The sequence below is a fragment of the Meriones unguiculatus genome, chromosome 8 (genome assembly GCF_030254825.1).
Source record: "Meriones unguiculatus strain TT.TT164.6M chromosome 8, Bangor_MerUng_6.1, whole genome shotgun sequence".
Classification (NCBI taxonomy): Eukaryota; Metazoa; Chordata; class Mammalia; order Rodentia; family Muridae; genus Meriones; species Meriones unguiculatus.
In genome coordinates, this window is record NC_083356.1 from 20,608,488 (window position 1) to 20,632,494 (window position 24,007).

Genomic DNA, 24,007 nt, shown 5'->3' on the forward strand with positions numbered 1-24,007 from the left:
CCCCGTCTCCTGAATGCAGAGATCATTCATAAGTTTATGTCCCTGTGGTTTTTGAAAGGAACATTTTTAAATGCAAAAAAAAAAGTCTATTTTTTTTTTTTTTAATTCTTAGGGAAAAAGTGAGCAGCTCATTTACCTAATGAACTACAGGTTAAATTCTTACCTACACCTTGTCTGGATTTTGTATTATGTTTTTGACATATTTACCTATAATCTTATTAACAGCACTATCCTAATTATGACATTTTAAAGACAGCTGTCTTATTAAAATATAAAACCATGAAAGAGGTATTACAGTCAGGAGTTCAAAAGAACATTTTCCAGTGCCTTCAAGCCATGGCAGTGAGAGGAAAGAACACCAGAAAATGGAAATTGAGTATCTCTTCCCCAGATCACACTTAATCTCCCTACAGAGATGAGTATTTTTCAGGGATTCCCTTGTGAGGATTAAGAATGAGGGACTCTGAAGTAGTTCTTCAATTCTCCTGTAATCTTTTGTCTTAGTATTCACAGGAGATCATCTCATCTCTTGAGATGGCTTCGAAATTTAGCTAGAATATAGCTCAGGATTTTGAGGTACGACTTGTCCTCATTTCTGCAATTTATTATATTTTTTTCTTTCGGATTTTCGTGACAGGGTTTCTCTGTGTAGCCCTGGCTGTCCTAGGACTCACTCTGTAGACCAGGCTGGCCTCGGAACCCAGAGAGACCTCTGCTTCTGTCTCTTGAGAGCTGGGATCCAAGGTGTGCACCCCCACTGCCCGGCCCCATACATGCACTTCTAGCTTTCTTTCTTTTACTGTATGTTGCAGGGGTCATGTGCCATGGTGTGCCTGTGGAGGTCAGATGACAACCTGAGTCTCCTCTTCTACCACGTGGAATCTGGAAATCAAACTCCTGTCCAAAGAGCCATCTCACATACCCCAGGCAGGCTTTGAACTTACTCTAGAGTTTTGAACTCCCTGATCCTCCTGCCTCCACCTCCCAAGAGTTTGGATGATAGGTATGTTCCACCCTGTGGAGAGGAGAGTTGGGACTTTTCATGAAGGCAAGTTACCACCCATTCACTTATCAGCCTTTAACCCCAGCACTCTGTGCTAGGAAGGCAGGGGCAGGTAGGTCTTTGTGAGTTTGGGGCTAGCTGGTCTACACAGAGTTCAGACAGCCAGGGTGACAAAAATGAGACCCCACACAAACATTTTAAAAAGTTGACTTGTCAGAATTTCTCTGTATGTGGCACTTACATGGTTTCTCTTTGTAGCCTCGGCTGTCCTGAATTCACTCTGTAGGCCAGGCTGGCCTCAAACTCACAGAGATCCACCTGCCTCTGCCTCCCTGAGTGCTGGGATTGCAGGTGTGAACCCCGGCACCCGGCTCTAACTGATGTTTATAGCCAGAACAAGTTGCACCTGCGAGGGAAAAATGTCCATCCATTAGACTACATCTGCAGCAAAGGTCGTATCTTGTATGTAATGTATGCCATTACATGATGTATGTAATGTATTTGAAATACATGTTACAATGGCTGCTGTGGAATGCTGTTCCCCAAGCCCACCATCACCATGCTAATCAGAGCAGATGTGAATCCCCAAAGCCATGCTCATGATCAGAACTGTTGCTTCTCCCAAATACAAGCACTCGGCAGGGAGGCAGTAGGCATTCATGGAGGTTCCCACCACCCTTCCTGCCTCCTCTTCCCAGACATACATAACTCTGCCTCAGCTTCCTACAGGCTTAAGAGCAACACACAGCAATTGGAAGGTGAACTGAAGTGGGGCTCCATCTATCCTGCTATGGGGAAGTCGTCACCCCTGCTGTCATGAGACTTTTCAATGGTGCAGCTGTTTTGGGATCACCCACGCTCCTGTAAGTAAGCCCAGTATACTCGAGTATATCCAAGTTAGACTTGGATAGGCCTGTTTTGGTGTGTGGGTGCCTTATCTGGGGTGAATAGATGTTTGCTTCGGAGTCCATAGAAGAAGTTAACATAACAATGACTAAATGTAATTTCTCTTCCAGATGAAATGCTGGCACAGAAAGAGGCCATTAGCTAAAGACTAAAGACTTTGTAGTAACCTATCAATATTGGTTAATTTTGACAACTATATCATGCAACTATGCACTAAGGCTCAGTGGACTGCAGAGGGAAACACTTCCTTGAATAAATCTGAAATTACTACTTTGAGATGGAAATCCCTATGGAGACTGGGCTGGCCTCAAACACCGGAGCCTCTTGTGCTGCCTCCTAATTGCTGAACTTACAGCCTTAGTAGCATGCAACTTTAAATCTGAAATTACTCTAAGTTTATTGAGGTGTGATTGCACATAGTTTGCACATATACTGATGCTGAGCTAGCTGATATATACACACACACATACACGTGTGTGTGTGTGTGTGTGTGTATTTCCTACTCTCTTGGCTTAACTTTTGGTTGCTTGCTTGATAACCTGAGACAGGGTCTATGCAGTCCTGAAACTCATTTTGTAGAGCGGGCTGGACTCCCAACTCAACATTCTCTGTTCTGCTACAGTATCTGGCTAAACTAACTTTTTGCCATTTCTTATCTATCTATGCGGTGGTGGTGCATGCCTTTCGTCCCAGCACTGGGGAGGCAGAGGCAGACAGATCTCTGTGAGTTCAAAGCTAGCCTGGTCTGCAGAGTGAGTTCCAGGACAGCCAGGGCTACACAGAGAAAAAACAAAGTGGGTATTGGGATCTGAACCTGGGTCCTCAGGCTTGAACAGCAAGTGCTTTTTTTTTTTTTACCCATGAGTCTTCTCTCTAGCTCCAGGATATGGTATTTTCTGATGAATATCTTCTGTCACAGATCCCTTTGCACAGTTCCAACTCTCATTTGACCTCCGAAGACACTCAGGACTTATGCCAGTCTAGTCTGTGTTTCCACTTTAGAACAATGTTTGTGGGCTGGAGAGGTGGCTCAGAGGTTAAGAGCACTGGCTGTTCTTCCAAAGGTCCTGAGTTCAATTCCCAAGAACCACATGGTGGCTCATAACCATCTAGAGTGAGATCTGATGCCCTCTTCGGGTGTGCAGGCACACATGCAGACAGAACTTTGTATAAACAATAAACAAATAAATCATTAAAAATGTTTGCACATAACAGATGAGATTTGATAATCAGCAGAAGAGGGCGGCAATTGTCCCGCTGTTTGCGACTGCAGTCTGCATAGGCCCAGGTGCCCACTGTGACTCTGATCCGGGGTTTTCAACACTCGCATAAACCCAATTTTACAGAAAGCACAAGTGTTCTCTCTTCCAGCAAACCTGCAGCTGCCACGGGAAACAGACTGCATGTTAAAGTGTAATTACAAGTGTATAAATACAGGAACAAGAAAGGAACACACAAATCCACCCATTCAAAGGGCACAGGAGAAACAGGCCAAACCAGCCCTCACCACAGAAGTCTAACAGAACAGATCTATCTTGTTTCCTTATCTCCTGGGAAGAAATTAGCTTAAAATCCCTGGTATCTAATATCCCCAGGGTCCCTGGAGTGACTTGGAGAGAAGTGGCTTCCTTAGAGCGGCCTTCAGTGCCTGGAATGGCGCAGAACACAGCAGCTTACTACTTTGTGCTAGACACAGCAGCTTCAAACGTCTGTACCAGGGAATCAGCATGGGCCTCTGGCTTGCCATTGAAGTGCTCTGCCACTGACTCTGTCCCCAGGCTGAGCCTTGAAATCACAGAGATCCACCTGCCTCTGCTTCCCTAGTGTGGAGTTAAAGTCGTATGCTACCATGGCCAGTCCCCTAATTTGTTTATTTATATTTAACCTATTTTGCGCTGTGGTTGTGTGTATGCATGTCTGCCAGGGCATGGGTGTGGAGGTCCAAGCCTCCCTCCATGTTAATCCCGGGGACCAAATTTAGGTTGTCAAGTTCCTTCACTGCTGAGCTATCTCACATGGTCCCCAGCCCAACCCTTTTTGAGACCAAGCCCCTGTGTAGCTTAAGTTGTCAGGACTGCAAACGTGTACCACTATGGCAAATTTATGCTGTGTTGGGGATCAAACCAGGACTTCTGGCATGCTAGACAAGCACTCTGCCAACTGTTCCCCCCCCCCAGGCTGGCTTTGAACTTGCCCTGTATAGCCTAAGTAGGCTATAAGTAGCTGAATTACCGGGCTTCCTTCAGTATCTTTTGCAGAGGAAGCCCTGGGTAGTACTATGCACAAGTACTGAGGAAGCTGGGGCACCAGAACCAGAGACCTGCCTGGATACGCAGCGAGACCTTCAGTGGGGAGCAAAAGGAAGATGCAGATACAGCGTTCAATAGGTTTACAAAGTGCACCATTTTCTGGGCTGGGGAGATGGCCCATTTGGCAGAGCTTGACATACAAACATAAGGACCTGCGTTTGAGGCCCCAAACTCACATAAAAACACAGGCAAGGTGTGTATGTGTGTGTGTGGGGGGGGGTTGCCTGTAATCTCACGCTGGAGAGAAGGAATGAGGACCCTTGGGCTTATAGGGCAGTTACTCTAGCTCCATCAGTGAGCTCCAGGCTCAGACTGTCTCAGAGTAGGATGAAAAGCTGGGGAGACAGCTCAACAGCTAAAGTACTTGCTGTGCTGGTGGAGACACAGTCCTTGTGCTCACAGACAAGCACTGGAAAAACCAGGAAGGTTACATAGGGTTGCCTCCTTAAAGGTGATGTATAACCGGCTTCATGCCCGGAAGACCAGGGCTCCATGCAGCTAATAGGCTGGTGGCGCTGCACTGTGGTATGGCGTGGCCAGGCCATACCTGGCTCTCCAGAGTCTTGGGGTTATCTCATCCTCCCCAGACCCTTATCTCGAGCGTCATTTCTCAGCCAATCTATAGAACTCACCTATATAGAAGTCACATCCACTTTACAAAGTGGGAGGTGGGTTATAGCCAGTGACCTTTGTGCTATTTGTATGATTGAGACCAGATCCTCCCTGACATTATACCTTGAAGATGTCATGTTCTTTACAAAGAGCTTTGATGTAGTCATGCCTTAAGCTTTATTGTGCACATGGGATTGAGCTGTCATCAGGAAACCTTTTTTTCCAAATTGTGCCATACTTAAATATGCCTAAAATAAACGGCTCAGTCAGTGTCACACCTGTGAGGTTTGAAGTGACACCAGCTACTGTGTCAGGATGACCCGGACTTCCTTCTGACCTCACATGCACTGACACTCTGCCGGCCGTGGTGTCTGTGCAAACATAAAGACCCGAGTTTATCCCTCAGCACCCACAGAAAAGCCAGGCACATCAGTGTGCACCTGGTGATGCCAGGGCAGGAGGCTCCTGGGGACTTGCTGGACAGTCCAGTGGAAACAAGTGTTGGGTTCAACGAGATTGTTTCAAAAACAAGGTGGAGATACAGATACCCAGGGTCATGCCAGGCAGTGTGGCACATACCGTTAGTCCCAGCACTCAGGAGGCAGAGGCAGGCAGATCTGAGGCCAGCCTGCTCTACAAATCGAGTTTCAGGACAGCCAGGGCTACAGAGAGACCCTGTCTTAAAAACAAAAACAAAAAACCCAACCAACCAACCAAACCCAAAAAACTAGTGTCAGTCACTAACACACAAACACAGCCCCGCAGTCCACACTGAGCACAACTGTGGTTCATGCTTGCTGCTCTTGAGCTGTGTTGAGACCTTTTGACAGCTGCCTTTTCCTTTCCAATAGATGCTCTTCAGCTCTGGCTTTTGTTGTAGAGGGCTCTGCATACTAAGTCCAGGACTCCGCATACTAGCCAGCATGGTACCGCTGACGTAACCCAGTCAATTTGTATTTTTTTTTTTTTGTTTTTTGAACACTGTCTCAATCTGTATACTATGGTCTGGAATTATCCTCATGGCAATGCTCCTGCCTCAGCCTCCTAAGTGCTGGGATAACAAGACTGAGCTAACAAGTCCAGATTCTGGAGCACAACTGGACATGGCCTAGATTCCTCCTTCCAACACTCCTGACAAGGTTGTCTTCTAGCTCCTTCCCAGACAAGGAGTGGGGTTGTGGGTCACGCTCAGACAGCTGACAAGGAACACTGACCTCAGTTTTTCTTGCTGGACAATAGGCCATGACATCATTCTTCTATATCATTCTCAGGGAGGCAGAGGCGGGCAGATCTTTACGAGTTCAAGGACAGCCTGGTCTACAGAGTGAGTCCAGGACAGCCAAGGCTACACAGAGAAGCCCTGTCTCAAAAAACAAAACAATAAAAAAAGATGTGTTCCATGACACCTTTGCCCATTTAAACCATTTTTTTTTTTTTTTTAATTAGTGGTGGTCATAGAACAAGTTTGTGGAGTCTGTTTTCCCCTCCATTTTTATGTGAGTTCCAAAGGCTGGACTCACTCAGGTCACAAGGCTTGCACAGTAGGCAATTTTGCAGCCCTTCATTTTTTGCTTACTTTGTTTTTGTTGACAGAGGGTTTCTTGGTGTAGCCTTGGAGCTCACTCACCCTGTAGACCAGGCTAGGCTTTGAACTGAACTGACAGAGATCCGGCTGTCTCTGCCTGAGTGCTGGGATTACAGGTGTGTGCTGGCACCACTGCCTGGCAAGCCCTTTTTCATATACACCAAAATATGGAGCCTGAGGCAAGGCTACAACTAATGTTCAGTTGGGCAATTCATAACTCACCCTTTTACCAGCTTGTCTAAACAGCTTCCCATCTACTTGACAAGGACCAGAGACTGGCAGATGCCATGACGCAATCAACTGACCCAGTTAGCACTTCCCTGGTAAGTACACCTCTACAGAGGATGAAGTAGGCACAGCCCGAGCTACCGGGACCTGGCAATCCCCTTCCTGCTCCTGAGCTACAACCTTCACTATTTAATCTAAGCAAAAAGAACCAAGGGATCTGATGATTCTAAATCATGCATCCAGGTGATTCTCATGGGAACCAGGAACTTCTTGCTACTTTACAATCAGGTAATTACTAAAAAAGGCTACAGAGTGTCTAGCTTAGTGTGAAGCAAAGTGTGCCCGCACAGGACTCAGTAACCACACCAGGCTTTTGGCTGTATTACTAATAGGATTTGTGTGAGGTGATCTTCTCTGACCGAAAGCTACTGTCAGTGTTATGAGAACGTAACAGTGTCCGATGGGTGAACTGAACTCACTTTTTAACCTATGAAAGGTTTCTGGGGACACAGTCTCACTGTAAGTCAGGAACCACTGTAGACTTGAGGCATCTGGAAAGCAGTCGTTTTGCTGCTGTCAATGAAGAAAACCACCAGGCATGGCGGTGCACATCTCTCCAGTGGGGAGACAGAGGTAGGTGGATTTCTGAGTTCCAGGTCAGCTAGACCATCTCAAATACAAAAGACTGGCGAAAACAGGAATGTATGACTGCTGTGAACCCAAAACAGGAATGTATGACTGCTGTGAACCCTCGGCAGCAGAATTTAATGTACATTCTTTTTTTGTTTTTCCTTTTATTTTTTTGGGACAGGGTTTCTCTGTGTAGCCCTGGCTGTTCTTGAATTTACTCTGTAGGGCAGGCTGGCCTCAAACTCTGCCTGCCTCTGCCTCCCAAGTGCTGGGATCAAGGGCGTGTGGCACCACCACACGCTTCTTAATGTACATTCTTGAGGTAAAGCAACAGTGCAGAACACAGTATTACTTTCTCAACAATATAATTAGCAAACTCTCAATGACTTTCCCTTAATTCTCTTGTACTCTACAGACACAGCTCTGCTTTCACCTCCATCACATTTCCATAGGGCTTTAGCAGGGGATACACTTCCTCTTCCAGGAATCTGTGGACCTGCCAAGGATGAGCAAACACAAGACAAAAGAAAGGTTAATACCTTCTTCAAACCAGTTCCAGTAATAAGACCTAGCATGCCAAAGCCCCCTCCACTGAGCACGTGCTGACTAGTAGCTATGTTTCCCAGGCAGAAAAGTGTCCAGCCAGCACATCCACAAAGGCCATCACACCAGGAGCAGATTCACCATCCCTCAGTTTCCAAGAGATTAATTTTCGTGCTCTTGCCTGACCGCTGCCTTGGCCGAGTCCTCATGATCTCTATTTTCATTTAATCATGTGTGTGTGTGTGTGTATGCATGCACACATGTGCATGTGCCCATGGCTGCCAGTGGTACAAGAATACATTAGATCCTTTGGAGCTGTCGTTGGAAGGGATTTGGGCTTTTTCCTAGTCCTTGTGGCCTACACATGTTCCTTGCAAATAAAAGCACAGTTCTGATATTTGAGAAAACAAAGCAGAAAAAAAGATGACTCTTCATTTCGAACAGCTGGATGACAGTGGCCTACTGATGTCTCTGCACTGGCTGCCATGCTCCAGGCATTTTGATCCTGATGATACTACAGTGAGACAGAATTCTGAGATCCCTGGGAGAGGGGTCTCCCCTTTTTGTTTATTTTGAAACAGGGTCTCTCTATACATTTGGGCTAGAATTCACTATGTAATCTAGGTTGGAATTAAAGGGATATGCCACCATGGCCAGACTCTTATTATACTGTTTAGCTTTTCCAGGAGGCCCCTCCCACACTCCTCCCACACCCCCAACCAGCATCACACAGACAGTACTCCTGAGAGTGTCCTACTGGACAGTTACCTGCTGGGGTGCTCGGCCAGTGAAAGAAGAAGGGTCTAACAAATGCTCCAGCTGTGAGTGGATGGGGCTGAAGTAGGCATCTGCCCGAATGCGCTCTATAAGGTCATTGTCACCCCCTTCCTGCTTAACCACAGCAGCTGCCTGCTGGGAAAGCACTCTAATTTTCTCATGACAGTCCTGGGAGAGAGTGAGGTATGTTAGCTACCGTAACAGGGTGTTCAGACCGTACACGGCCATCAGACATTTCACATCAGAATCTTCCTCTGCTGCAGAGGCCACTCCCCCATGACCTCTCCTCTGACTGGACCTTGGGCACTCTAAAGTACACATTCCTCCACCCAAAACCTTACGAACCATCGGTTCTCACCTCTTCCTCACTTCCAACACAAGATTCAGACCTGGCGGCATCCCTTTTTCTGATTCACGTTTTTCTGGAGACAGAGTCTCTCTTTATAAGCCCAGACTGGCCTGGGCTTATAACTGCCTCTACACCCTGAGTGCTGTCATTAAAGGTGTGTGCCACCATACCCAGCCCGATTCATACCTGCCGGCTGCCCCCAGCTTTGACCATTGCCATGATGATGTTCTCTGTGGCCATGAAAGGCAGCTCTTGCCGAATGCGGCGTTCAATTACCTAGAAGAAGGGACAAGACAGGTATCTCCACATTACACAGCCACAGTAGGTCAAGAAAATGCACAGTAGGGCTATGCAGTGCCACTGTTTACAGAGACAGGTGATGATGATGCTTTCTTCAGGACTGTGTTTCTCAGTTTCCCTCCCTCCCTTTCTTAAAAAACAACAACAACAACAACAAACATTTTTTAAGTAAACTTTCAGAAGCAGGTCATGGGAGAATCCTTAAAACTGGGGCTGGAGAGCTGGCTCACTGGTGAAAAACGATCATTGCTCCTGCACAGGACCTGGGTTTGGCTCCCAGCACCAATATCACCACTCATAGTCACCTGTAACTCCGGCCCCAAAGGAATTTTTGCCTTCTTCTGGTTCTTCCTGGATACTGCACATACATGAGACACATGCATACATGCAGACAAACATGCATATACAAATACCCTCCCTCCACTTGTTAAATTTCACTGTCCCACTTCAATGATGTCCCACTACATGATGGAGATAAGTCCATCTAGTTCAAGCACCTAAAAGACAGCAACTGGCCAGGTGTGGCGCTGTACACCTTTAATCCCAGCATTCCAGGTGGCAGAGGCAGCCCAATCTCTCTAAGTTTGAGGCCAACCTCGTATACACAGTGAGCTTAAAATCAGCAAGGGCTACACACAGAGACCCTGACTCAAAGAATAAAAACTGAACAACCACAAGAAGAAACCCACTCACAGGTAGGTGTGGAGGAACACTCCTTTAATCCCAACACTCAGGAGGCACAGACAGACAGATCTCTGAGTTTGAGGCCAGCCTGGTCTACAAAGTGAGTCCAGGAGAGCCAGGGCTACACAGAGAAACTCTGTCTTGAAAAACCAAAAAAGAAAGAAAGGAAAAAAACCCAAAATAAATAAAACAAAAAAGTCACACACAAAACAAAACCAAACAGCAACAAAAACAAGGCATCTGGTGCCCCTTTCTCTGTTTAGCTACCTGTGCTCACAGGTCAAGATAATTCAGTTTTTCCCCTGTCTGTACGCCCATCTATGAATTCCACAGGTTCCCTAGGCAACATCTTGGATTCTAGGATGGTGTCTAGAAGAATTCTCACTGGGCCAGCCTATGGCACCGTAACACACTCACTCCAGAGCACTCCCCTTCCCATATCCAGCGGCCTCTTACTTTGGGGTACACCACCAATCCTTCAGAAATGTTCTGTAGGGTAGTTAATACGGTATCTGCAGTGAGAAATGCTTCAGCCAGACAGATCCGTCTACAAAACAAATGCATTCAGTCAATCAAATGCCAGACACACGGGCGTGCCCCAAGCTGCTATGAGTGCTCATGCCACTGTGCTCTGGGCCAGTTTCCTTCTGTCTCAGGATTTCATGATGTCCTCACAACCCTTATCTTCACCTCTAGTCTGAGCTGCCTGCAGCTCAAACTCGAGCATGAATCCAGCCGTTCCTTCACAGCCTCTTTCTCACTGCCGACCTGCTGTCCCCAGCCGTGGGTCCTGTCTTAGCAGATGGCAGGAATGGCTCCACTCACCTAGTTCTCCCGTCAACCACTGAGGCTGGCCCATCGGCTGACTCTTACATCCTTCCTTTCCATCTACATGGCCACTGGTCCCAGGTGGGCTTGGACTGCTACAGCGGTCTAACTTGTTCAGTGCCTCCTGCACATGACCCCCTAAACGACGCTGGGGCACTTCCATGGGCAAACTGAGGTAGGCTAAACCCTCCACTACAGCCTTCACAGCCTCCTGTATCTGAGAGCTCAGCACCCACAGCTTTAATTAGCCACAGATCGACAATGGCTAGGAAGATAAAACTGTTTCTGTAGTCAGTTTATCTATTCCCTGAATAACAGTAACAGCAACTATTCACCCAGCATTTGCATAGTATCAGGTGTGACATGCAATCTACAGACCATTTTGAATACAGGAGATGGTGCAGCCGGTTACTCTTACAGGAGCCTGGGTTCGGCTCTTAGCACCCGCATGTCCAGCTTTGACCCACCCACCACTCTAACTCCAGGGAATCCAGCACTCCCTTCTGACCTTCATGGGCACCAGGCATGCATGGTGCACATACACACAGGCAAAATACTCATACACATAAAATAACCTACATTTTAAGACAGTAAAGCAGGACATGAACAAACAGGTTTCCACAGCCAAAACTAGACTCCTTTTGGGCCTTGAGACGCTCCATAGTCTAGCTGCTACCTGTGCTCACCCCTCACCAGAGGCTCCTTTCCCCACCTACTAGGCAGCTTCCCAGGTTGACCTCCTGGCCCTCTGTCTTTGTGTGTGCTCCTCATCATCCTTTGAGCTCCTATCTTTCCTTTCCTTTGAGACAAGGCCTTTAGGCCAGGGTGGACACTGGCTCCCTATAAGGATGACCTTGAGCTTCTAATCTCTTGCCTTCAGCCCCGTTCCCACTGAGAGCCGGAATTACAGGTGTTTACCACCATGTCTGGTCTTCATGTGGTAATGGAGGCTGAACCCTGAGCTGCACGCACACAGGCAAGCATTCTACCGGCTGAGTTACATCTTGACTCTTCCTTGCTAAGTCTGAAGCCATCCACTCCATCTGGAAGACTGCCTGGGCTCTAATAACCGCGGCACTAGGGGCGGAACGCTAAGCACACCGCTCCCATCAGAGCTTCCCGAGGATAGCCCTCCCACCATGCTGTGCGTGCTGCCCCCATCACTGACCGGTTGGCACTATCATCCAGCGTGCGTTCAAACCACTGCACAGAAGCTGTCTGTAGTGGGTCCATGCTAAGCGCCATCAGGTGACGGGCCAGGCTGCAGCAGCGTTCGGAGCGCATGGGGTTCCGCTTGTAGGGCATTGCGCTCGAGCCTGCCCATGGAAGAGGACAAGATGCAAAGGCAGAAAGGCACCTGGGGATGGCAAGTGCTCAAGCCGAACAGTTGTAGGGCCAGCCACACGCCTCTCCTACGGCTCTGTGGCACTGCAGAGCCTCTAGGAAACACTCACCGATCTGCTGTTTCTCAAAGGGCTCCTCCATCTCCTTCAGGTTCGCCAGGAGGCGTATGTCAGTGCAAATCTGTGGAGGCAGACCAGGCATCACCCCAACACTTGGTACACAGGGGAGCCTGGGGCCAGGCCCGGCTCACACAGGGGGTGAGCTTTTTATTTTTATTTTTTTAAATTTATACAGTATTCTGTATTCTGCCTGCAGTACACCTACATGCCAGAAGAGGGCGCCAGATCTCATTTTAGATGGTGTGAGCCACCATGTGGTTGCTGGGAATTGAACTCAGGACCTCTGGAAGAGCAGCCAGTGCTCTTGACCTCTGGGCCACCTCTCCATGGTGGGCTTAGTGTGTACAGTGTGTACTGGGTGTACTGGCCTGAGCTCGAGGCCAGCCCTCCCCATCGACGAGCTCCCCGAGTTTCTACCAGGCTTCTCTCCGCTCCTGAAAAGCTGGAATGAGGAATGCAAAGAGCACCGACTGGGGAGGGGGCTCTGCAGTGAACTGCTTGCCTGGAACGAACAGGACCCTGGATTCTAAGCACCGCAGATAACAGTTTTTTTTTTTTCTAAGGTATCACCAACCTGGGTGTATCGGTGTGTACTTTTAAAAATTGGTCTTTTGGGACAGGGTTTCTCTGTGTAGCCCTGACTGTCCTGGACTTGCATTATAGACCAGGCTGGCTTCCAACTCAGAGATCTGCCTACCTCTGTCTCCCATAGGTAGGGATTGCAGGTGTGTGTCACCGTGCCCACCAGGTGGTGTGTACTATAATCTCAGCAGCTGGATAAAAACTGAGGCAAGTCTGAGCTATACAGCAAAACCCTGACTCAGGGAAAAAAAGACAATAGCTGGGGGTAGGACAGGATTATGCATGGACAAGAGAAAAAGACAGATTATGATAGATTATGAGAAGACAATGCAATTGTTTTTTCTTCTTTCTTTAAAAATTTATTTATTTTATGTATATGAATGTCTATCTGCATGTACACCTGCATGCCAGAAGAGAACATCAGATCCCAATAAAGATGGTTGTGAGCTACCACGTGGTTGCTGGGAATTGAACTCAGGACCTCTGGAAAAGCAGACACGACTCTTTCTTAACCTCTGAGCTGTATCTCCAGACTCCTTTCTTTAAGACAGCATCTCATGTAGCTCAGGCTGGCCTTCAACTTGCTCTTTAGCCAAAGAGGACCCTGAACCAGTTCTTTCTCTCCCCTCTCAAGTGCTGGCATTACAGGCACGCACCACGATAGCTGGCTGAGGAACTCCAACCCTAACATATCCTTCAAAAGCTGGACAGGTTAATGCAGAAATAACTTCTTTCCCCTTAGCACACTCAATTAGAGATCTCAAATTATTATGACTATCATACTGAAATACAATTAACTGAAAGCCCGAGGCTGCCCTGGTGTTTGAGGATTCCTTAAGGTCTTCACCCTCCACCCCACAAGCTCACCCTTACCTTGTGTACCGAAGCCCCTAAGCTGGCCAGCACAGACAGCACTTCAATGTCCACTTTTCGTGTATAGGTCTGTCCTGTGATGATGAAAGCTCTAGAAGTAAACAGAAGAGATACATGCTAAAACATATGCCTGTTAGCTCAGCACGGTGGCCCACCACCCCTTTAATCCCAGTGCTCAATCGGCAGAGGCAGGCAGATCTGTGTCTGAGGTCAGCCTGTTTCACATAGCAAGCAACGGAACAGCCAGGGCTACATAGAGACCTTTTATCAAAAAAATAAGTAAGGAAATAAAATAGTGACTCTGATACAAACAAAAATCAGATGCCGGGTGACAGCTTGGGTCACTGACCGACTATCAACTACCGGCTCCCGAGACAAGCTGTTTCCCCTGTTTACTAATCCCTAGCAAACTGCTCTGCCCTAAGAGGAAGCAGAACCTAAATGCCCATGTCCCCTGCAGCTCTATGAGGTGCCCAGGAAAAGGAATCACAGAAGAGCCTGGTGGTTAAAGTTACACTAATGCACTGAGGAACCCCAGAAAATAAAGCCAGCAACATATCCAGGCACTGCGACCTGTGACTGTCATTCTAGCACCCGACATGCGCAAACAGAAGGCCTTTGGTGAAACTCAAACTCAAGCCACACGGTGAGTTTCCTGGACTGCAAAGTGAGACTCATCTCCAACCAACTCACCCACCCACCCAAAACAAAGCAGCAATATGCATAAAGCTACTATAAGTTAACAACGGGGGGGACAGCTCAGAAGTCAGGAGAATGGCTGTCCTAGAACTCGGAGAGATGCCTGCCTCTGCCTCCCAAGTGCTAGGATTAAAGATGTGGGCTACCACATCCACTTTAATTTGTTATTCCTGAAGATGGCCTAGATTTGATACCCAGCATCCCAACGGCTGCTCACTTTCTGTAATGCCAGTCCCAGGAGATCTGACACTCTCTTCCGGCCTCCATGCGCACTAACACATACATACATACATACATACACACACACACACACACACACACACACACACACACACACACCACCTAAACAAATAAACAGGAGAGACGGTTTGGCAGTAAGTATACTTGTTGCACTCACAGAAGATCTGGGTTCAATTCCCAGCACACACACAGTGGTTCACAATTATCCATAACTCCATTTCTAGGGGATCCAAAGCAGCTGGTGCACAGGTGCACATGCAGGTAAACTGTTCACGCATAAAAATCCTAAGTGTGGTGCATAGGCATACACTCAAGTAAAACATTCCTACCCACGCACACAATAGTAATAATTATAGTAAACAAAGGTAGTTAAAGCTAGAGGCCTGTCATCTACAGGGAGCCAGCATTTTTCCTGGGTACATACCTTTTAAACCCTGCCTTTTCTGTCACCATCTTGTCCAGCTGCTCAACCTTTGAGAAAGGTAAGACACATCCTGTTAGAAATATAGGTGTTCAAAAGCCAGATATAATGGCACATGCCTTTAACCCCAGCAGTGGGAGGAAGAGGCAGATGGATCTCTGTGAGTTCAAGGCCAGCCTGGTCTACAGAGTGAGTTCCAGGACAGTCAAGGCTACACAGAGAAACCCTGTCTCAAACAAACAAAACCAAAAACAAATATTAGGGTTGGAAAGATGGCTGCTCTTTCCAAAGACCCAGATTCAATTCTCAGCACCCACAGGGCAGCTTACAACTGCCTGTAACTCTGGTCCCACAGGATCTGACACCCTCACACCAATGCACATAAACTAAAATTAAATGGATTTTTCTAAAAGGAAGAAAGAAATGCAGTCATTCTGAGTACATGTCAACTGTTCATGCTGCTGGGTCTTGGGCTTCCTTCAACGCATTCTGGATCAATCTAATCATGCCAGAGGCAGCTTGTCTTGTGGGCGAGGCACCACTGAACTGAGCTGTCCCGCGAGTCACTTAGTCACTTTCAGAATACCCTTTTTTGATACTGCATACACTAAGAGATGGATGCAGCGTAGGTGTGTTTTTATCACACTCTTCAATGTGTTTTGCTTTGTGTAGGAACACGCATTCACGTGACATGAGTGTGGGAACTAAGGAGAGCTTGCAGGGGCTGGTTCTCTCCTTCCACCACGTGGGTCCCAGGACTGACTCAACCATCCGTTTTGCTGGTCCCTTAGAATACCTTCTGGTGATCCCCCTCGAAGAGCTGCAGGAAGCTGGCCTGCGTGCCGGTGGTGCCCTTCACTCCCCGGAAGCGCAGCTCATCACGGACACGCTTTAAGTTCTGGAGATCTATGCAGAGATCTTGAATCCAAAGGCAGCAGCGCTTCCCAACCGTGGTCAGCTGGGCAGGCCTAAAAGGAGCAAAGAGAACCTGTCGAGGCCTGCTTTCACTTAACAGCCACCTTTACCTGCAGGAGAGGGAAGAAAGGAGGACCTGGAGAAACTAGTAAAGACAAAACAGTTAAAGGCTGGAGTGAAGAGGAGTGAAGGGGCACCAAAGCCACTACAAATCGAATATAAGTTGCTGTCAGTGCAGTTTCTGTACCAAGCTTTCTAAACAGCGTGGTAGGGTAGCACACACCTGTAATCCAGCACTCAGGAGGCTGAGGCTAAGGGTGGCATGTTCGAGGCAAGCACAGTTGCTTTCAGAATCCCTCTTTTTTGGTACTGCATACACTAGTGTAGCTTCCTCAGGGAAACACTATATCCTTAAATAAAACCAAACCACGATTGGTAAAATGGGCAAAGGTGCTTGCAGCCAAGTCAGATGACAAAGAGTTTAGTCTCTGGAACTCCCAATGTGGAAGGAGAGTGTGGAGGAGTTTTAATCCAGCAACACGGCTACTCTGGCAAGGGACCACATCCCAAGAGCTAGGTCTGTGTGATCTGGCTACAATACACACCTTTAATCTCCCTGGCTGCATACAGATAGGACTGAAGTACAACCTTTAATCTCAATGATGTCTAATTGAGGGGCAGACAAAGTGACAAATCGGAGAAAGATTTGACAGAATGAGTTAGAGATGGGATATGCACAACTCTCAGACAGCAAAGAGGCTGCTTAAGAGTAGGGCAGAGATGAGCCAGGCGCGGCGTATATTGGTAATCTCAGCACTCAGCAAGGCAGCAGCAGGCGGATCTCTGTGAGTTTGAGGCCAGGCTCATCTACAAAGAGAGTCAAGGACAGCCAAAAAAAAAAAAAAAAAATTTTGTGCTTTTTTCTGCCAGGGAGGAGCGGCAGAAGTGATTGCTGATGGAGCTAAGGTGTTAGTTATCACACACTGTAAATAAACTAAAGACAGTTCAATAGTCCAAATAAAGCTTTTTAGGGCTTTATTTAGTAACCATAAAAATGTTTACATATCCTGAAAACCAAAACTACGGGGCTGGGGTTGGGTGCAGTGGAGCACACCCTTAATCTCGTCATTCATCAGTGGGAGGCACAGGTGGACAGAGCTCCTCAAGTGTGAGGTTAGCCTGGTCTACACAGAGGCTCCAACCAGCCAGAACTACAGTTAAGACCTGTCACAAACAAAACAAGATAAGACAACAGAAACTACAGGGCTGTGAGGGTAGCTCTTACTAACACATACAGACCAAAAGGGGACCCAAACCACTGTAATCAAATTAATGTGATGCACTTTCTGGCAATCTTTGTGCAATTTTTTCTTTTCTTTTGAGAGCATACTTCGCACCTTCTTAAAAGCAACATTTTAATGGCTCTATATACTCCAACCTCTGGGCATACTGTATTTTATTTAATTATTCTCACTAGTCAGGTCATTTAGACTGTTTTCAACGCTATTTTAAATAATATCCCAACAAAGATTTTTGTGCATAAAGCTTTTCCCTGAACTTGCATTACTTCCCTGGATTAGATTCTTAAGAAAGGAATAAAAAGGGAGTGTGAGGGGACTAGAAGGACGACTCAGTGGTTAAGAGCACTGGCTGCACTTAGATGACTTGGGCTCATAACCATCCGTAACTCTAGTCCGAGGGCATCTGATGCCGTTTCCTGGTCTCCCTGGGTATCAGACATCCAAGGGGTGCACACACATGCATACTCGCAGAAACACCCACACACACTGAAACAGAGAATGAATGATTCTTTGTTCTTGATAAACATAAACAAACTGCTAATTACTGGGCCAATGAGGTGGCTCAGCTGGGGAAGTGACCACTGCCTACCCCGACGACCTGCGTTAAAGCCAGGGACCGCGCCATGGAAGGAAAGAACAAACTCTCACAAGCTGCTCCCTGATCCCAACCTGTGCACTGTCCTGTTTGCGGACACACACACACAAATAAATGTAATCATTAAAAAGTTGTGCTTTCCAGAGCTGGCAGGGTGACTTCCACCCAGACAGAATACTATATAAATAATAAATAAACCTTAAAAAAAAAGTTATGCTTTCAAACTGGGTCAGGAAGTCAGGAGGATCTCTGAGTTCAAGGCCAGCCTGGTCTACAGAGCAAGTTCCAGGACAGCCAGAGCTGTGCAGAGAAACCCTGTCTTGAAATGCTAAAACCAAGCCAAAGCAAGCTTTACTTTTTATTGCTATGTTGTCCAGCCTAGTCTGGAATCCATGGGCTCAAGCTACCCTCCTACACAGCCCTCAAGTGGTTGGGACTACACATGTATGCTGGACTCAAGGGTTCAAGCATGGCCAGGGGCGGCGCACGCCTGTAAGCCCAGCACTCAGGAGGCAGAGGCAGGCAGATCTCTGTGAGTTCAAGGCCAGCCTGGTCTACAGAGTGAGTCCAGGTCAGCCAAGACTACACAGAGTCTCAAAAACCAAAAACCAAAACCAAACCAAACCAAGCATGCCAGGTGGCTGGTGAGATGGCTGAGAGGTTAAGAGCACTGGCTGCTTTTCCAAAGGTCCTGAGTTCAATTCACAGCAACTACGCCCTGGCTCACAACCATCTAAAATGAGATCTGGTGCTGCTAAAAATGCAGACAGGACATTGTATACATAATAAACACAACTTTAAAAAACAAACAAACAACAAGCACGCCAGGCAATCATATTCCTGCTGAGCAACATCCCCAGTCCCAGAAAAGCATCTAACAGAGGTTTCAGACCCACTTCCCACCAAATTATCTGCTATGCTTTGATACTCGCGCCTCAACAGGCATGCATGAGTTCAATTTCCCCAGAGTCACCTTCTCACTTACTGAAAGTGTGTGAAACCTAAGGTGGGCAGGTCAGCACGTTCCTTAGCAAAGTCGGCAAGCCTCGAGATCACTCTAGCAAGCTACAAGAAAGATCACGCAGTGCAAAGAGTGAATTCAACTGAGTTCTTTATGTAACTTCAGCTAAATGCTCACACAATTTTACATAAAATCGAATCTTCAGCTCAGGGAAGGCAGCACTTGTGTCTTTTCACCATTGAATCTTCAAGTGCCCTGGGAAGGGTCACAGGAACCAGCATTTGAAAACTGAGCCGACTCCCTAATGCGTAACACAACTATTTTAAGACCATTGCAGAGTAACAGGACCAAGTCATGGCCTGACCAATGTTCCCAGACAACACCTCTCATCTGTGCTATATTTCAAAGGCTCTACTTGAGAAGCCATCACTCAGTCTCCCAGGCTGGCCTCACACTCTGAGATCCACCCACCTCTGTTTCTCCACTGTTGGGAGTAAAGAGCTCCCAATACCGTACCTTGTATTTTAACCCAAGAAGGGCAGTTAACTCCACAGATGACGTACAGACTCCCTGACTTGAGAACGTGATACACTTTAGGCACCAACACTGTGTAGTTCACTTATAATTTCAGATACTCCCATCATGAGGCGCCTAAACTGGTAGGGATCTTCTGTCAACATCTTACCTTTGGCAAAAGCAGGTCAAATGCGTTTCTGAGAATAATCAGGTCCTGAAAGGGAAAGTTCAATGGTTTCACATTAAACAGTGTCAGACAGTAAGTAGTATTATAATGACACTTTCTGGCCATTAGAGCTGGTGGCTCAGCTTTAAGCAACCCATCTCACCTTTAGCAACCAAATAGCCTCCAAAGATGCTAAGAGGCTGTTTTACCCTCATTACCATTGAAAAATGTAAGAGCTGGGCTGGGGGGTAGCTCAGCGGGCACAGTATTTACCCAGCATGTGCAAAGCCATGAGTTCCACCCTTAGCATCACTTTAACTTGGAATGGCAAACACCTATAATGTTAGCACTTGCGAGGTGGAAGCAGGAGGGTCATAAATTTGAGGTCATCCTTGTTCACATAGTAAGCTCAAGCTAAAGATTAGCCTTGGTTACAGAAAAAGCGGTTTTGGGGTGGGGACAATTTTCAGAACAAGTAGACTACTGGATTACTGGGATCCACAAGTCACAAAACCTTTATTGCTCACAGAGTGTGGGGGCCACAATGACTGAGGACTGTGTAAGTCCTTGGGCTTTTTTTAATCTTCTATGGTACGTTCCGTCAGTATTCTCTCTACCTTTTTTCTTCCTTTTTATCCATCCATGCATCCATCCATCCATCCATCCATTTTGAGACAAGGAAGGTGTGCATCCCTGGCTGTCAAGGAACTCCCTATGTAGATCAGGCTGGCTTTGTCCTCACAGAGATCTGCAGCCTCTGCCTCATAAATGCTAGGATTAAAGGTTTAAGCCAACAGGGAAGTAGTGATGCATGACAAAATAGTCCCAGCAATTAGGAGGCAAAAGCAGGCAGATCTCTGTGAGTCTGCAGAGTGGGTTCCAGAGAAACCCTGTTTTGAAAAATTAAAAAATAAAAGTTTAAGCCACCTTGCCCTGTTCATCTGTACTTGTTAGCACAGGAAGGCATGACCTAGAACTTGGAGGTTTAAGAAACTTAAAACTGCATACTAGACACGTTACCTACCACTGAGCTACACCCTCAAGCCTTCACACTGCTCACGTGGGAGTTAAGAGAAAGTATTCAGAACAACTCCAAAACATGCTCCTATGTCACAAAATCATGGAGACACTGCACCACTGGGAACCTAATCCCCCCCCCCGCGAGGCAGCAAGATGGTTCAGCAGGTGCCAAGCCTGTCAACCTGAGTTGCACCTCTAGGATTTACAAGTTGTCCTCTGATCTCCGCACCACACCACGGTGCACATGCTGGCCCCCCGAAAGTAAATACGTGTAATGAAAGAATTTTTCAAGTAATGGATTATTCTTCCACATCTCCCCAGTTACACACAGGTCTCTTAATCATGCCTTAGTTAACACTAAAAAAGAGCCGGCCTAGCAGCACACACCTGTCCTCAACTACTCAGACAGGCTGAAGCAGGAAGATAGCTGGGGCTCTCCAGCCAAAGACCGGTCTAGAAAACACAACAATGTATTCAGACTCTGTCTCAAAAATAAAAGTTGGGCACTGCACGCCTTTAAGCCCAGCACTTGGGAGGTGGAGGCAGAGGCAGAGGCAGGTGGAACTCTGTGAGTTAGACTGGCCTGGTCTACACAGCTAGTTCCAGGATGGCCAGGGCTACACACTGAGAAACACTGTCTCAAATGACAAAACACAATACAAAACCAAAAAGGAACACTTGTAATACTGTCCTCTCTTTTCAGAAGCCAAGGGCGGTTTATAAAGGCCCCTGGGAAGTTTGGAAATCTAAAAGCACACAAACGAAATCTAAAGGCTGAAGCAGTACTGGCTCGTACCGTATTGTCTCCGACGTAGCAGGAGGTGGCCCCAAGGTGGATGATGCCAGCAGCCTTCGGGCAGCAGTGGCCGAATGTGTGCACATGAGCCATCACGTCGTGCCGCAGGCGCTTCTCCTCCTCACCTGCCATCTGGAAGTCGATGTTGTTCAGGTTTGACCTCATCTCCTGGATCTGTTCATCTGTGATAGGCAAACCCAGTGCCTGCAGGCCGAGCAAAAGAAAATCATGGAGGAAAGGAAAAGAAATGGAGTTAAGGTTCTAAGCAAACTCCAAAAGAGGAAGTAAGGAGTCCTGATGCTGGCTGTTAACTCCAACAGCCCTCTTCTCTCTATTTTGTAGCCTTGGCTGTCCTAGAACTAGCTCTCTGTTGACCAGGCTGGCCTCAACTCACAGAGATCTGCCTGCCTCTGCCTCCCAAGTGCTGGGATTAAAGGCATGTACCAGCACTGCAACTACCACCAGCCTGACTCCTGCCTTTTCCTGTTCTAGTCTCTAGGCTCACATGTCATCATGAAAGGCCTTCTCTAACTTCCATGTAAAACTGTGTCAACTCTGTTTCTTTAGCCTGGTTTATTTAGCACACTCATTACTGTATGGCATTGTCCACATTTAATTAACCCATTCAGCTCTCTTCGAGGCATACTGCAGAGAAGAGACCTTTGTTATTACTTACCTTGGTCGTGACATGTGAGTGGCACAGAGTATTGTGTCTTTACACCAAACTCGGATGTGCTTACACTAACCCAAACAATCCCTTAAAGCTGGGCTTAGTGCAATCCATGCTATAATCCCAGCCCCTGGGAAGGAGAAGCAGAAGGATCCTATTTCAAATGAAACACTGTCTCCAAAGGGAAACTACCAGCTGCTGAAAACACTTGCAAGGAAAGCCTGGAACCCAGAGCTCCATTCCTGGAACTCACGCAGAGGAGGAGAGAACCAATTTCACAAAATTGTCAGCAGGCAGCCTCCACGTGTGCGCTCCCCACCGTGCACACACCCACATAAATTCATGCTCCTGACACTATCTCTTGTATTACTCCTAATTTTTCATTTCTCATTTAAAAAAATTTTAGAAAGATTTATTTATTTTTATGTTTCACCTGTATGTATGCATCTATATCATGTGCACATGTGGTGCCTACGGAGGCCAGAGAAGGCTGATCAGGTCCCCTGGAACTGAAGTGGCAGAGCCACCGTGGGGTTGCTGGGAAAGGAGCCAGCCTGTGCTGCTAACTGATGAACCATCACCCTAGCTCCTCATCATTTCAACAGCTCAACCAGGTATTTCGGAATGTGTGCTGCTTTTGTTTGTTTATTTGAGACATGGTCTCAGTGTGTTGTTCTGGCTGGCCTGGAACTTGTTAAATAGATGAGGCTGGCCTCACAGAGGGCTCCCTCAGCTCAGGATCTGGAATGGATCCAGTTTCAAAGTCTAGCTCTGCTGTCAAGGTCTAGTTGGGTAACTAACCTAGGGCAAGCCTTGATCCCTACAAACTTGGTTTTCTTCCTCCCAACCCCCAAAGAAGAAAATTCAGGGACTGGAGATGGCTCAGTGGTTAAAGGAACTTACAGAGAACCCAGGTTCGGTTCCCAGGGCCCACAAGGCAGTTTACAACAAGCTGATAACTAGTTCCCTCTCCTGACAACGGACGTGCATACATACAGGCAAAACATTTATACACACAAAATTTTTAAAAAATACATTTTTTTTTTAAAACGGTGCGGGGGAAAAAAATCACCATTAAATTTGCAACGCAGTTACACTTTTTAAAAAGCATTTTACTTATTTTGTGTGTGTGTGTGTGTGTGTGTGTGTGTGCGCGTGTGCATGTGTGAGCGCGTGGAGGTCGGAGGACAACTAATGGGAGTCAAGTATCGCCTCTCAGCGTGTGGTCCCGGGTCTCGAACTCAGGCTGTTAAGGTCTGGCGGCAAATGTCTTTAACCCTGAGCCTGCAAGGTTTAAAGCAGCATGCCACCTGAGCTGCGCTGTGGAAGGCGGCAAACTCCCAAAGCCTTGACCAAACCGAGCGGCCCAAGGGACACGCAGGTCCCCGGGACCGCTGCCGAGCCAACAGGTGCTCGCTCAGGCGGTGACCTCCCTCCGCGACAAGGGGCCGGTTACCTGCTCGGCCTCCGCCAGCCACAGCCACAGCTGCCGCCACGTCTGGAACTTGTACCTGTCGCTGAACAGGAAGCACATCTCGACGCTCGCGTAGCGGGCCGCCAGCGGAGTACGGTAGCTCCCGTGCCCGTCAGAGTCGCCGGCGGCGGCCATTTTCCACCCGCTACCCGGCCGGCCGACAGGAGCAGCCGCGGAGCCAGAAGCGGAAGCGTGGGAGCGCGTTGGGCGGGACTTCCTCCTCCGGCCCCGCCCTCGGGGTGGTAACGCCGGCCTGGAAGGCGGAGTGGCCCGAGGCCTGGTTCACGCCCGCGGAGGGTCCACGCGCTTCTCCTGGTCTGTACAAAACCCGATCCAAGCTTAAGACTCTGCCCCGCTCTGTGCCTCCTCAACTCTACCATCTGAGCACATTGGAGGTCGAAGCTTAGTGAACCATGCTTGAACGCTGGAGAACAAATCAAACCACAAATTTCCGTGACAGGGTGAAAATTCCAGTCGTTCCTTTTTTTTTTTTTTTTTTTTTGAGGGCAGGGAGCTCACTTTGTAGACCAGGGTGGCCTCGAACGCTGCCTGCCTCTGTCT

General features: G+C 47.5%; 1 protein-coding gene across 1 annotated transcript; it reads right to left on the bottom strand.

Annotated features, from left to right (window-relative positions):
- Positions 1-7,621: 7,621 nt before the first annotated feature.
- Positions 7,622-23,631, bottom strand: Adsl (adenylosuccinate lyase). The gene is made up of 13 exons (XM_021640338.2): positions 23,429-23,631; positions 21,303-21,506; positions 19,490-19,534; positions 18,829-18,908; positions 15,829-16,000; positions 15,036-15,082; positions 13,673-13,763; positions 12,209-12,278; positions 11,923-12,070; positions 10,383-10,473; positions 9,129-9,218; positions 8,585-8,761; positions 7,622-7,769 (listed from the first exon to the last, which is right to left on the bottom strand). Exons 1-13 carry the CDS (start codon positions 23,579-23,581, stop codon positions 7,683-7,685), a joined length of 1,455 nt encoding a protein of 484 aa, XP_021496013.1. The 5' UTR covers positions 23,582-23,631; the 3' UTR covers positions 7,622-7,682.
- Positions 23,632-24,007: the final 376 nt, after the last annotated feature.

Bases quoted from the DNA above. Each gene is read 5' to 3' on its own strand.
- Adsl (XM_021640338.2), bottom strand. From the start codon at position 23,581: ATGGCCGCCGCCGGCGACTCTGACGGGCACGGGAGCTACCGTACTCCG. The intron at 15,083-15,828 runs GTATTCTAAGGG...CCTTTCTCAAAG, and splicing joins TCGAGGGGGATCACCAGAAG to GTTGAGCAGCTGGACAAGAT. The intron at 12,071-12,208 runs GTGAGTGTTTCC...TTCCATGGGCAG, and splicing joins CTTTGAGAAACAGCAGATCG to GCTCGAGCGCAATGCCCTAC.